Source organism: Bufo bufo, chromosome 1, assembly GCF_905171765.1.
Source record: "Bufo bufo chromosome 1, aBufBuf1.1, whole genome shotgun sequence".
Lineage (NCBI taxonomy): Eukaryota > Metazoa > Chordata > Amphibia > Anura > Bufonidae > Bufo > Bufo bufo.
Genome location: NC_053389.1, coordinates 135060465 through 135072486, shown reverse-complemented (window position 1 = coordinate 135072486; position 12022 = coordinate 135060465). Strand labels below are relative to the sequence as shown.

General features: G+C 45.5%; 1 protein-coding gene across 1 annotated transcript; it reads left to right on the top strand.

Moving 5' to 3' along the window:
• The first annotated feature begins 552 nt into the window (after nucleotides 1-552).
• Nucleotides 553-8295, top strand: LOC120998889 (transcription factor HES-5-like). Its single transcript, XM_040429771.1, has 3 exons — nucleotides 553-645; nucleotides 731-911; nucleotides 7601-8295. Exons 1-3 carry the CDS (start codon nucleotides 562-564, stop codon nucleotides 7870-7872), a joined length of 537 nt encoding a protein of 178 aa, XP_040285705.1. The 5' UTR covers nucleotides 553-561; the 3' UTR covers nucleotides 7873-8295.
• The last annotated feature ends 3727 nt before the right edge of the window (nucleotides 8296-12022 follow it).

The following is a 12022-nucleotide window of genomic DNA, read 5'->3' as shown; positions in this document are numbered from 1 at the left end:
TGTGATCCTCACCAATCTGATAGCAGCTCTTGGAAAAACTGTTGGCAGCACAATTGTTTTTCTAGGTCATACTCATATACAGAGCATGACCCTAAAATAAAATAGGCCTGTTGGCCGTAAGTGCAGACTTGAGTCCATGTCGGGTGTAACACAACACTCTCTTCCACCCTGGGGGTATAATCAGTGTGACACAGAGCTGCTATGTGACAGCCGTTACCCCCCTTCATGTGGCAGCAGGTTGCAAACACCATGGGTGGGACTTTCCCAGGTCTTGACAGCCAGGCCATGTGTAGGAACCCTGTGTCCTTTGTACAGCACACACTCCTGACATCTTAGTGGGGAGGAAGAGTGCGGGAGGGGGGGGGGGGGGATTTTGGCTACAGAAGCTGACTTCAGAAGCATGAATGAAAGTGGCTGTTGTCCCGAGGCTGCAGTGATTGGATACTGAGTGTGGGAAAGCATGTGCTGGCTGCCACCCATACATTCACATGCAGAGGAAGGGGTATAAATGTGAACTTCACTCTCAGCCTCTGAGAGAACATTCGCCCTAAGAACAACCCTATGATCATGGCAGTCAACAAGACACTGTGCGTCATTTCTATGGAATATGCTGCAGACACACTCGCCACCAAAGAGAAGATTAAGGTACATTTCTATAAAGTCCCTTTTCTTCATTTTATTAGAATTTCAGTGTTGCCATTGCTATAAAAATATATTTTATTTTGACCAGATGAGGAAGCCAGTAGTGGAAAAGATGAGGCGGGACCGCATTAACAGCAGCATCAACCAACTACGTAAACTTTTAGAGCAAGAATTCCAGCTTCTCCAGCCCGACTCCAAGCCAGAGAAGGCTGATGTCCTGGAAACCGCCGTTCAGTTCCTTAGACAGCAACAGATCTGCAACCACCAGGGTGAGTCTAAAACTGTTGCAATGTAGCATACTGGAAAATGTTTATTTCATGCGCCCTCTAGTGAACTTATTGGGTATTAAGTGGACCTACCTTACTACAATTAATTATATTCCCATAATCACCTCTGTAATTAATATTTTTATAAATTTGTCTTAATCATATGAAGAATAAAAATGTGAAGATCCATAATATTAATAATGCTAAATTTCTAAAAACCCTACCCCTCCACCAACCATGTGTCAACTGATTTTTTAGTGTCTCCTTATGTGGCATAGAGACCTTTGGTCCCTTTGAGGAACCAGGGTCTACTGCCAATCTACTTCTCCCCAGCTCTGCTGCCATGTACCCCAAGCATACTGGAGGCGCAGGATAACTAGTATAAGAGCAGTGCGCAACGAACGCATGTGTTCTAGACCGAGGCTCACCTGGAAATGTTGTGCTGACTAGGCACAACTCTGGAGCAAGGCATGTCACGTCAAAGATACAAATGAAGCAGCAGCCAGCTCCAGGGCAGTACGTATTGGAACACCTCTCTCCAGTAGAGACTAGAAACAGTAGGGGCAGAGGTGCTTGCTAATAGGAGACGTGATGGATGAGAAGATGCTGTATGTTTGGCAGCAAGATAAGATGCTGTATGTTTGGCAGCTAGATAATTGTCACCTTATAAAAAGTGTCCCCACCCCAGCTCTTTCTATCTTGCCTGCACATCATGTACCCCTAGCAAATAGACTTGTTACAATTAGTGTTGGTTGAGCACCAAAGTGCTTGGGTGCTCGAGTAGAACACCTCGGGATGCTAGGGTGCTCTACCGAGGACCCGAGGACAATGGAAGTCAATCGGAGGACGCGAGCATTACACCAGGCACCCCCTGCTCTGAAGAGGGGAGGGTGTCTGGTTCACATTAAAAGGTCAGAAATTGATGGAAACACCACTGAAATGGTTCGGGAACAGCATGGGGAGGATGTCTGGATGCATCTTGGACTCCCAGGTCGCTGCTCGGAACAATGTTGTCCGAGTAGTACGCCACTTTTACAGACTGACAATAATACGCACAAAACCAAAGATAAAATCGATTTTAGAGGAAAAATTGTTAGGAAACATTGGCTCCTGTATATTTACTTGTATATAAAGTGCAAGTGCTGCCAAAAATTACAAGGAAGAGGCATTCCGATATAACCTGTATATCACATAAAGGAGGGCCTCATTCACAATGTGGTACAATTGTTCAGGTAGAGGGACTCCTACACTCATAAAGCCTATGCATTAAGTGAAAGGGCTGGCAAAAATTACAAGGAACCAATACACCCTTTATTACACATAAAGGAGGGCATCATACACACCCTTGAAAAATTATGATTGATGGCCTGCTGGTGACCCTCAAAAACTTTTGGAGCAAGGGCCAGCTGGTGACCCTCAAAAACATTAGGGGCATGGGCCTGCTGCTGAGCTGACCCTCTAAAACATTAGGAACGAGTGCCTGCTGCTGATCTGACCATCTAAAATATTAGGGGTGAGGGCCTGCTGCCGAGCTGACCATCTAAAACATTAGGGGCGAGGGCCTGCTGCTGAGCTGACCCTCTAAAACATTAGGGGCGAGTGCCTGCTACTGATCTGACCATCTAAAACATTAGGGGCGAGGGCCTGCTGCTGATCTGACCATCTAAAACATTAAGGGCGAGGGCCTGCTGATGAGCTGACCCTCTAAAACATTAGGGGCGAGTGCCTGCTGCTGATCTGACCATCTAAAACATTAGGGGGGAGAGCCTGCTGCTGATGTGACCATCTAAAACATTAGGGGTGAGGGTCTGCTGCTGAGCTTACCATCTACAACATTAGGGGTGAGGGTCTGCTGCTGAGCTGACCCTCTAAAACATTAGGGGCGAGTGCCTGCTGCTGATCTGACCATCTAAAACATTAGGGGCGAGGGCTTGCTGGTGACCCTCTAAAACATTAAGAACAAGGGCCTGCTGGTGACCCTCTAAAACATTATGGGCGAGGGACTGCTGGTGACCTTCAAAAACATTATGGTTGAGGGCCTGATGGTGACCCTCAAAAATATGGGCGAGGGCCTGCTGGTGACCCTCTAAAACATTATGGGTGAGGGGCCTGCTGCTGAGCTGACCCTCTAAAACATTAGGAGCGAGGGCAGCCTAATAAGCATGTTAATATGATGGAGGAGGAAAAGGAGGACGAGAAAACAAAGATTGAACCATATACCCTTTTTTGTGGTGGAAGGGGTGCACCATAAAAGCCACATTTAGAGTGCCTTTATGTTCAGCTGCTTTCCTCTGGTGGAGTTAGAGAAGTCAGGGGCAATCCAGGCCTTGTTGATTTTTATGAGTCAACTGGTCAGCATTTTCAGTTGAGAGTGTGATGCGCTTATCAGTTATTATGGCCCCCAGCAGCACTAAATACCCGCTCTGACAAAACTCCGGCGGCGGGGAAGGCCAGCACCTCCAAGGCGTAGAGCACCAGTTCGTGCCACGTGTCCAGCTTGGACACCCAATAGTTGTAAGGCACAGAGGAATCACTGAGGACGCTGACATGGTCATCTACGTACTCCTTCACCATCTTCCAAAATGTTTCCCTCCTTGTGACACTAGGCCGCGCATCAGGTTGAGGGTGCTGGTGGGGTGTCGTAAAACTTGGAGAGTGTTGCCCTGCCTCTGTTGGAACTGCTGTGTGTTCCCCTCGTCTCCCCTCCTCAGTTGACAAAGAAACTACGTACTCTGCTGCCAGCGTTATCAGCTGGAAATCTTTGGAGCAATTTTTCCACAAGGACCTTTTGTTATTGCATCATTTTGCTCGTCCTCTTCACCACAGGAATGAGAGATGAGAAGTTCTCTTTGTATCGGGGGTCAAGAAGGGTGAACAACCAATAATCTGTGTTGACCAAAATGCGTTTAACGCGAGGGTCACGGGAAAGGCAGCCTTACATAAAGTCAGCCATGTGTGCCACAGTCCCAACAGACAAGACTTTGCTGTCCTCATCAGGAGGATCACTCTCAATCTCCTAATCCTCTTCCTCCTTTTCTACCCATCCACGCTGAACAGATGGAATAAAACTTCCATGGGTACTACCCTCTGTAGCGGAGGCAACCGTCTCCTGCTCCTCCTCCTCCTCATCCAATTTGCGTTGAGAAGACGAACTGAGGGTGGTCTGGCAATCACCTTGTGTACTGTCTTCCTCATTTCCACCTCTTCCACATGCAAAGCATCCGCCTTCATTGTGAGCAGCAAGCGTTTCAGTAGAAACAGAAGTGGGATGTTACGCTGATAATAGTGTTATCACTGCTCACCATCTGTGTTGATTCCTCAAAGTTGCGTAAAACCTCACAAAGGTCAGACATCAATGCCCACTCATCGTTTGTGAAGAGCGGAAGCTGACTGGAAAGGCAATGACCATGTTGCAGCTGGTATTCAACTACTGCCCTCTGCTGCTCACAAAGCCTGGCCAATATGTGGACCGTGGAGTTCCAGCGCGTGCTCATGTCGCACAACAGTCGGTGAGCTGGCAATTGCAAGCGCTGCTGCAGCGTTGCCAGCCAGACCGGCGGAAGCTGTCGATGACTTGCGGAAATGGGCACACATGTGGCGCACCTTCACCAGTGGCTCAGGCAAATTGAGGTAGGTTTTGAGAAACCACTGAACCACTAGGTTGAACACGTGGGCTAGGCATGGTTTGTGTGTGAGCTTGCCGAGCTCCAAAGCCGCCACCAAGTTACGGCCATTATCAGACACAACCATGACTGGTTGTAGGTTAAGTGGCAAGAGCCACAGCTCAGTCTGGTCCCTTATCCCCTAACACAGCTTTGCGTCGGTGTGCTGTTTGTCACCTAAGCAGATCAGTTTAAGCACGGCCTGTTGCTGCTTCCCCACTGCATTGTTACACTGCTTACAGCTACTGACTGATTGCTGACTGGTGATGCAAGATAATAATTCAGAGGTGGAAGTGGAGGAGGAGGCGGAGAAGAGGGGTTGGAGCCACTACTGTAGGTGGTGGCGGAAACCCTGATGGAAGTAGGGCCCGCAATCTTTGGCGTCGGTAGGTCCTGTGCCATCCCAGGGTACAACTCGCTCCCGGCCTCCACAACGTTCACCCAGTGTGCCGTCAGGGAAATGTAGCGTCCCTGGCCAAAAGCACTTGTCCATGTGTTAGTCGTTAAGTGGACTTTCCCAATAACTGCGTTGGTCATAGCACGGGTGATGTTACGGGACACATGCTGGTGTAAGGCTGGAACTGCACACCGTGAAAATTATTGGCGGCTGGGGACAGAGTAAAACGGGATGGCCACCGCCATCAGGCTGCGGAAAGTCTCACTTGCGCTTTCGTTTAAAGGCCTGCGGTATAGACATCTGTACGCTGCGCTGGGACACAGAAGTGGATGTGCTAGTTGATGGTGCTTGCGAAGGTCCAGGTGCATGGCAGAAGGCATCCGGGCCTGCATCTTGGACAGGGGATTGGCCACCACGTAACACAGGGAAGAGGACGCAGTGATGTGACCCGCAGACACTGATTGTGGACCCAGGTGTTCGGCCCACCTATTAGGGTGCTTTGATGCCATGTGGTGGATCATGCTGGTGGTGGTGAGGTTGCTAGTGTTCACGCCTCAGCTCATTTTGGTACGGCACAGGTTGCAAATGACAATTCTTTTATCGTCCGCACTTTCCTCAAAAAAGCGCCAGACTGCGGAACACCTACCCCTTGTAAAGGGAGATTGCTGCAAGGGAGTGCCCCGGGAAACAGTTGCAGGCCTGTTTGGCTACAGTCAGGTGGGCTCAACGCGTTTCGGGGATAAACAAACCCCTTCCTCAGGAGCAGAGAAGGTATTAGGCTTATAAGGCGTATAAGCCTAATACCTTCTCTGCTCCTGAGGAAGGGGTTTGTTTATCCCCGAAACGCGTTGAGCCCACCTGACTTATCTATTTATTAAAGGATTATACCAGAGGTTCCAAGCAGTGGACTGCCGTATTTTCCAGATATTCTACAAGCGAGCCAGGTGAGGGAGGTGGTTGTTCTGGGTGTCTTGAACTTTATCCCATTACACCCCTCCCTGGTGAAGTGAGTGTGGTGTATATCACCTTTTATATGTTTTTATGTTCTCTATTTGATATTAATTACCAGCTGATTTATGGTTTTATCATATGGCTACTGAGCATTATAGTTCCCCCCTCCTTTTTTAATGGTAAGGGGTATCTATTTATTTATTTATTTTATTATCTTCAGTTCTTATCATCGGTGTACATTTTATTGATTTACATACATTCATTTTAATAGCAGTCAGGCGCCACTTGGTGATTTTTTTCCTTTTTTCCTCAAGCTATTTAGTGCAGGTTGCGCTAAACATATATATTGCTGCCAGATACTATTGGTCTCTAACAATTCCACGCAATTTAGCGCAGGGTGCGCTTACAATTATATGGCTGCCAGATACAACAATAGTCCTTAAAAGGACTTTTGGGTCTCTAACAAGTTTTTTCAATAAAAATATTAGTATTTCACTCCCTACACTATCTGTCCCTTCTTCAGCACAGCTCTCCCTGACTAAGACTGAGCCGAACACGTGTCATCAGGTGCTATATAGCACCCGATGACGCATTCCGGCGAGCCAATCACTGTAATGCCAGTAGCCAACATGGCTACGGCATTACAGTGAATGGCAGTACTTACCTGCACGTTTATTGGCTGCGTATTTATAGCCACCCTGTCCTGTGCGCACAGGCACCAGCTTTCTGTGTGTGAATTAGGGCTTGTTTTTATTGTACCTCTTCAGCACTGCTAGGTTTGATCTTCTTCTTCTCTGTGAGCTGCTGCATGGCTGTGTCCAATTGCTATTCAGCTGTTCCTATATATACCTGGCTGTTTCTCTCAGTCCTGGTCTGTGCAATTGGTCTCTACAAATCTTTTTAGGTCTTTAGCTAGGTAGAGCCTGTGAAAGAGCTATTATCCATTTGTCTGTCTGATTCCTGACCTGTGCCTGTTTACCATACTGTTCCTGACCTGCCCTGACCTTTGGATTGGATCACGGATTCACATGAACTTTGCCAGTCCTGATTTCTGCCCATTTCCTGACTACGTGTATTGCCTGTTCCCTCAGTGCCACTCACTGATGTCTCTACAACTACAACAGGACTATTCAAAGAAGTAGTGGTCTGGGTGGCTTCCCTGCAGTGAAGTCCATATTCCTGTATAGGGGTTAAAGGGTGAATACCAGGGGACTGCCAGGATAACGCCCTCAGGACTAGCCCAAAGTCAAAATGGTTGATTGGCACAGTGGATCCATATCCAATGCTTGTAACAAGACTGACTGGCAACAACCTTTTATATGAGGTTGTCAGGTAATATTTTTCATAGCAACTAGTGAAGACCTAGAAAAGTCTGGTACAAAAATAGAAAAACATAGCTGCTTCAAACTAAGCTCCATTTATCTTAATGGAACTACCCTACATTACCAGACACAATACATGGACAGGTGACACTGCCACGTTTTTCTAATCCTATGCAACCCCTTTAATTCCAGGATGGAGCAGCCTTAAAATGTTGGCAGATATATCAGCTCCGGTTTATATAAACTGGATTGTAGTGACTGTAATGTGTGACTTTGGTAGGACCATCATTGACATTATTGCTGACCTTGGTCTAGTATATGGTTTTCAAAGGTTTTCAACGGTTTCATGTTATTTTTCAGGAATGAAATCAGTTCATAGAACAGATCACCAGCAATACAGACACGGCTACTCCAAGTGCCTTCATGAAGCCCTCTCCTATCTATCAGCCCATCACACAGGGCAGGAGACTCAGGTTAAGTTACTGAATCACTTTCACCAACTGGAGAGCCAACCAAGAAATCTCAGCTGCCTCCTGTCACCTCCTAAATCCATCTCTGAGCGGGCAAATCAACAGGAACAGCCTCTCATCGCCAATACCAAGTACTTGTGGAGACCCTGGCAGAAGATCTGATTGTCTTCTAAGATCCATGTCACATTGATAAGTGGCTGGGATCTTCAAGAGACTGCTGTGATCACAAGTGTCCCCTTGTATTTTCCATTTGAGGATAATATGGATGTCTGCTTCATAATGAAGAATGAATGATGCACTTAGATCAGGGATCTCCAACCTGCAGCCTTCCGGCTGTTCCAAAACTACAACTCTTAGCAGGTCCTTAGACAGAGATGTAGCTTTGAAACAGCTGGAGAGCCACTGTTTGGAGGCTACTGACATCAATGAGATATTAAAGGGTTTAACCTGTTGGAAAGCCCCTTTATATATGACCTATTAAGACATAATTGGGTCCCTTTAATAGGACCCCCTCACTTAGCCAGACCAGAAACCCACTGCAAAATGGGGTTGTCACTTTAATGGCTGCTGATTACACGAATGACTGTTAGGCCCCTTTCACACGGACGAGTATTCCGCGCGTATGCGATGCGTGAGTTGAACGCATTGCACCCGCACTGAATCCCGACCCATTAATTTCTATGGGGCTGTTCACATGAGCGGTGATTTTCACGCATCACTTGTGCGTTGCATGAAAATCGCAGCATGTTCTATATTCTGCGTTTTTCACGCAACGCAGGCCCCATAGAAGTGAATGGGGTTGCGTGAAAATCGCAAGCATCTGCAAGCAAGTGCGGATGCGGTGCGATTTTCACGCACGGTTGCTAGGAGACGATCGGGATGGAGACCCCATCATTATTATTTTCCCTTATAACATGGTTATAAGGGAAAATAATAGCATTCTGAATACAGAATGCTGAGTAAAACATCGCTGGAGGGGTTAAAAAAAATATATAATTTAACTCACCTTAGTCCACTTGATCGCGTAGCCTGGCATCTCCTTCTGTCTTCATCTGATCTCTGTGCAGCAATAGGACCTGTGGTGACGTCACTTTGGTCATCACATGATCCATCACATGATCTTTTACCATGGTGATGGACCATGTGATGACCGGAATGACGTCACCACAGGTCCTATTGCTACACAGAGATCAGATGAAGACAGAAGGAGATGCCGGGCTACGCGATCAAGTGGACTAAGGTGAGTTAAATTATTATTATTATTTTTTTAACCCCTCCAGCGATGTTTTACTATGCATTCTGTATTCAGAATGCTATTATTTTCCCTTATAACCATGTTATAAGGGAAAATAATTCAATCTACAGAACACCGATCCCAAACCCGAACTTCTATGAAGAAGTTCAGGTTTGGGTACCAAACATGCGCGATTTTTCTCACGCGAGTGCAAAACGCATTACAATGCGTTCCCGCAACGCACCCGCACATTTCCCCGCAACGTCCGTGTGAAAGAGGCCTTAGGTTCAATTGGCACCATGCTTTATTTTCCCTGCTTTGGCAAAAGACAGCTCAGCATGGGCAGGGCTAGCAATGTGTAGTGGACCTGCCCATGTTAACCTACTATTTGAAGTGGGACCAAATTAATTAAAGGGGTATTCAATGTGAGCAACTCCTTTAAAGGCATTTTTGAGAATTCTTATATTGATGACCTATCCTGAGGATATCAGCACTGTACTTCACTGATGAAAGTGATGTCACTGGCCTAAGAAGAGGACACAGCACTCACCGGAGTGCTGCTGCCTCTTTAAGCAGCTTATTAGATGGGATTCCAGGACTCAGACCCCCACCAATCAAATACTGATGACCTGTTCTGAGGACAGGTCATCAATATATGAAAACCCCTTTAATTACCTGTACACACCATAGATCTCCAGCATGAAGGGTTAACTACATACATCCTACAAAAAGAATAACCAACATAAGCAGAGCCATACCTGGCCCACCTCCACAAACCTCTCCAATAATTTGGCATGAATTGGACTGTGTATAGCGGAGATAACAAGTGTTTCCACCATAATCTAAAATGTAATTAATACAATATGTGCTATATTATTGAATGACATAGACATGTTGGCTGTGTACCGAAATATTTCCACTAAGGAACTAGAAGCGATCTATATATCCTTCTTTGTTGCCTATGGCAACAGTTTAATTGCTACATTCAATGTATCTTCAATTGAATTACAATGTGTTTATTTTTTTAAACTTTGCTTAATTTGTAAAACTTATTAAGGGGGTAATTGTCTGCATTAGATGCATCTGGGTGTAAATTTGTATGTATGTCAGAGGACAAAAGGTTCTTCATAAATCTTTATGAATAAAATGTGTACTTTTTTATTTGTGTTAGAGCAGTGGATTCCAACCTGTGGCTCTACAACATTTAACGCCTGTCTTTAATTTGCGTCTCATTTATTATTCCTTTAATGAATCAGGTTTATCTTTTTTGGTTTAAAGACATTTATTTTATTTTTTTCACACTTATATAGCAGTGACATATTCTGCAGCACTTTACAACCATAAGCATCACGCTGTCCCCAATGGGGCTTGCAATCTAAGTTCCCTATCAGTATGGCCCCTTTTACACGGGCGAGTATTCCGCGCGGATGCGATGCGTGAGGTGAACGCATTGCACCCGCACTGAATACCGACCCATTCATTTCTATGGGGCTGTTCATATGAGCAGTGATTTTCACGCATCACTTGTGCGTTGCGTGAAAATCGCAGCATGCTCTATATTCTGCGTTTTTCACGCAAAGCAGGCCCCATGGAAGTGAATGGGGTTGCGTGAAAATCGCAAGCATCCGCAAGCAAGTGCGGATGCGGTGCGATTTTCACGCACGGTTGCTAGGAGACGATCGGGATGGAGACCCGATCATTATTATTTTCCCTTATAACATGGTTATAAGGGAAAATAATAGCATTCTGAATACAGAATGCATAGTAAAATAGCGCTGGAGGGGTTAAAAAAATATAAAAAATAATTTAACTCACCTTAGTCCACTTGATCGCGATGCCCGGCATCTCCTTCTGTCTCCTTTACTGAACAGGACCTGTGGTGAGCATTCAATATAGGTCAAGGACCTGTGGTGACATCACTCCGGTCATCACATGATCCATCACATGATCTTTTACCATGGTGATGGATCATGTAATGACCGGAGTGACGTCACCACAGGTCCTGTTCAGTAAAGGAGACAGAAGGAGATGCCGGGCATCGCGATCAAGTGGACTAAGGTGAGTTAAATTATTATTTATTTATTTTTTAACCCCTCCAGCGCTATTTTACTTTGCATTCCTTATTCAGAATGCTATTATTTTTCCTTATAACTATGTTATAAGGGGAAATAATACAATCTACAGAACACCTAACCCAAGCCCAAACTTCTGTGAAGAAGTTCAGGTTTGGGTACCAAACATGCGCGATTTTTCTCACGCAAGTGCAAAACGCATTACAATGTTTTGCACTCGCGCGGAAAAATCGTGGGTGTTCCCGTAACGCACCCGCACATTTTCCCGCAACGCCCGTGTGAAAGAGGCCTATGTCTTTGGAGTGTGGGAGGAAACCCACAGGGAGAACATACAGACTCCATGCAGATGTTGTCATTGGTCAGATTCTAAACTAGGGCCCCAGCACTGCAAGGCACCAGTGCTAATCACTTCATTAGCTACCTATCTGATGTAGTTATATACTGCTTCCATCAAAAATGTTGTCATGATAGTTCGCTTTCTAAACTTCTCTAACTGCTTTTATAATTGTGCATCCTTTATTTTGTATATGTTGAATTAGGTTACAGATGTGAGTGATATAAAAGCGGAAAACATAATAGCTGAATTACACCCACATAGGTCTCTTCTTCTGTGTACGGTAGAAGATATTCCTACAAATATTAACACTGTTGAGTGATAACAAGGGATGAGCAAATTTGCATAAAACTTTGTTCTAATACTGTACTGAGCAGTTCGGGAAATGGTTTTTTACAGTACATATGAAGCAATCACTTCGGCTCATTGGAGCCAATACATTCTAATACTGTACGGAGCTCCTGCTCTGTACAGTATTAGAACAAAGTTTTATGCGAGTCGACTTCGGATGTTTCATCCGAAGTCGATTCGCTCATCCCTAGTGATAACCATAAATGTTGTGAAAAGTCCCATATTCTTCTTGTTCAGTCGCAGTAATATTTGATTCAAGTGGATTACCAATGAGAAAAACTACATTAACAGTGCCTATGCACAGCTGCCTGTATGCCTCTC

What these genes read in the sequence shown, in the direction of transcription:
- LOC120998889 (XM_040429771.1), top strand. Translation starts at nt 562, where the DNA reads ATGATCATGGCAGTCAACAAGACACTGTGCGTCATTTCTATGGAATAT. An exon ending in CCACCAAAGAGAAGATTAAG is followed by an intron (nt 646 to 730) that starts GTACATTTCTAT and finishes TATTTTGACCAG; the next exon opens with ATGAGGAAGCCAGTAGTGGA. An exon ending in ACAGATCTGCAACCACCAGG is followed by an intron (nt 912 to 7,600) that starts GTGAGTCTAAAA and finishes GTTATTTTTCAG; the next exon opens with GAATGAAATCAGTTCATAGA.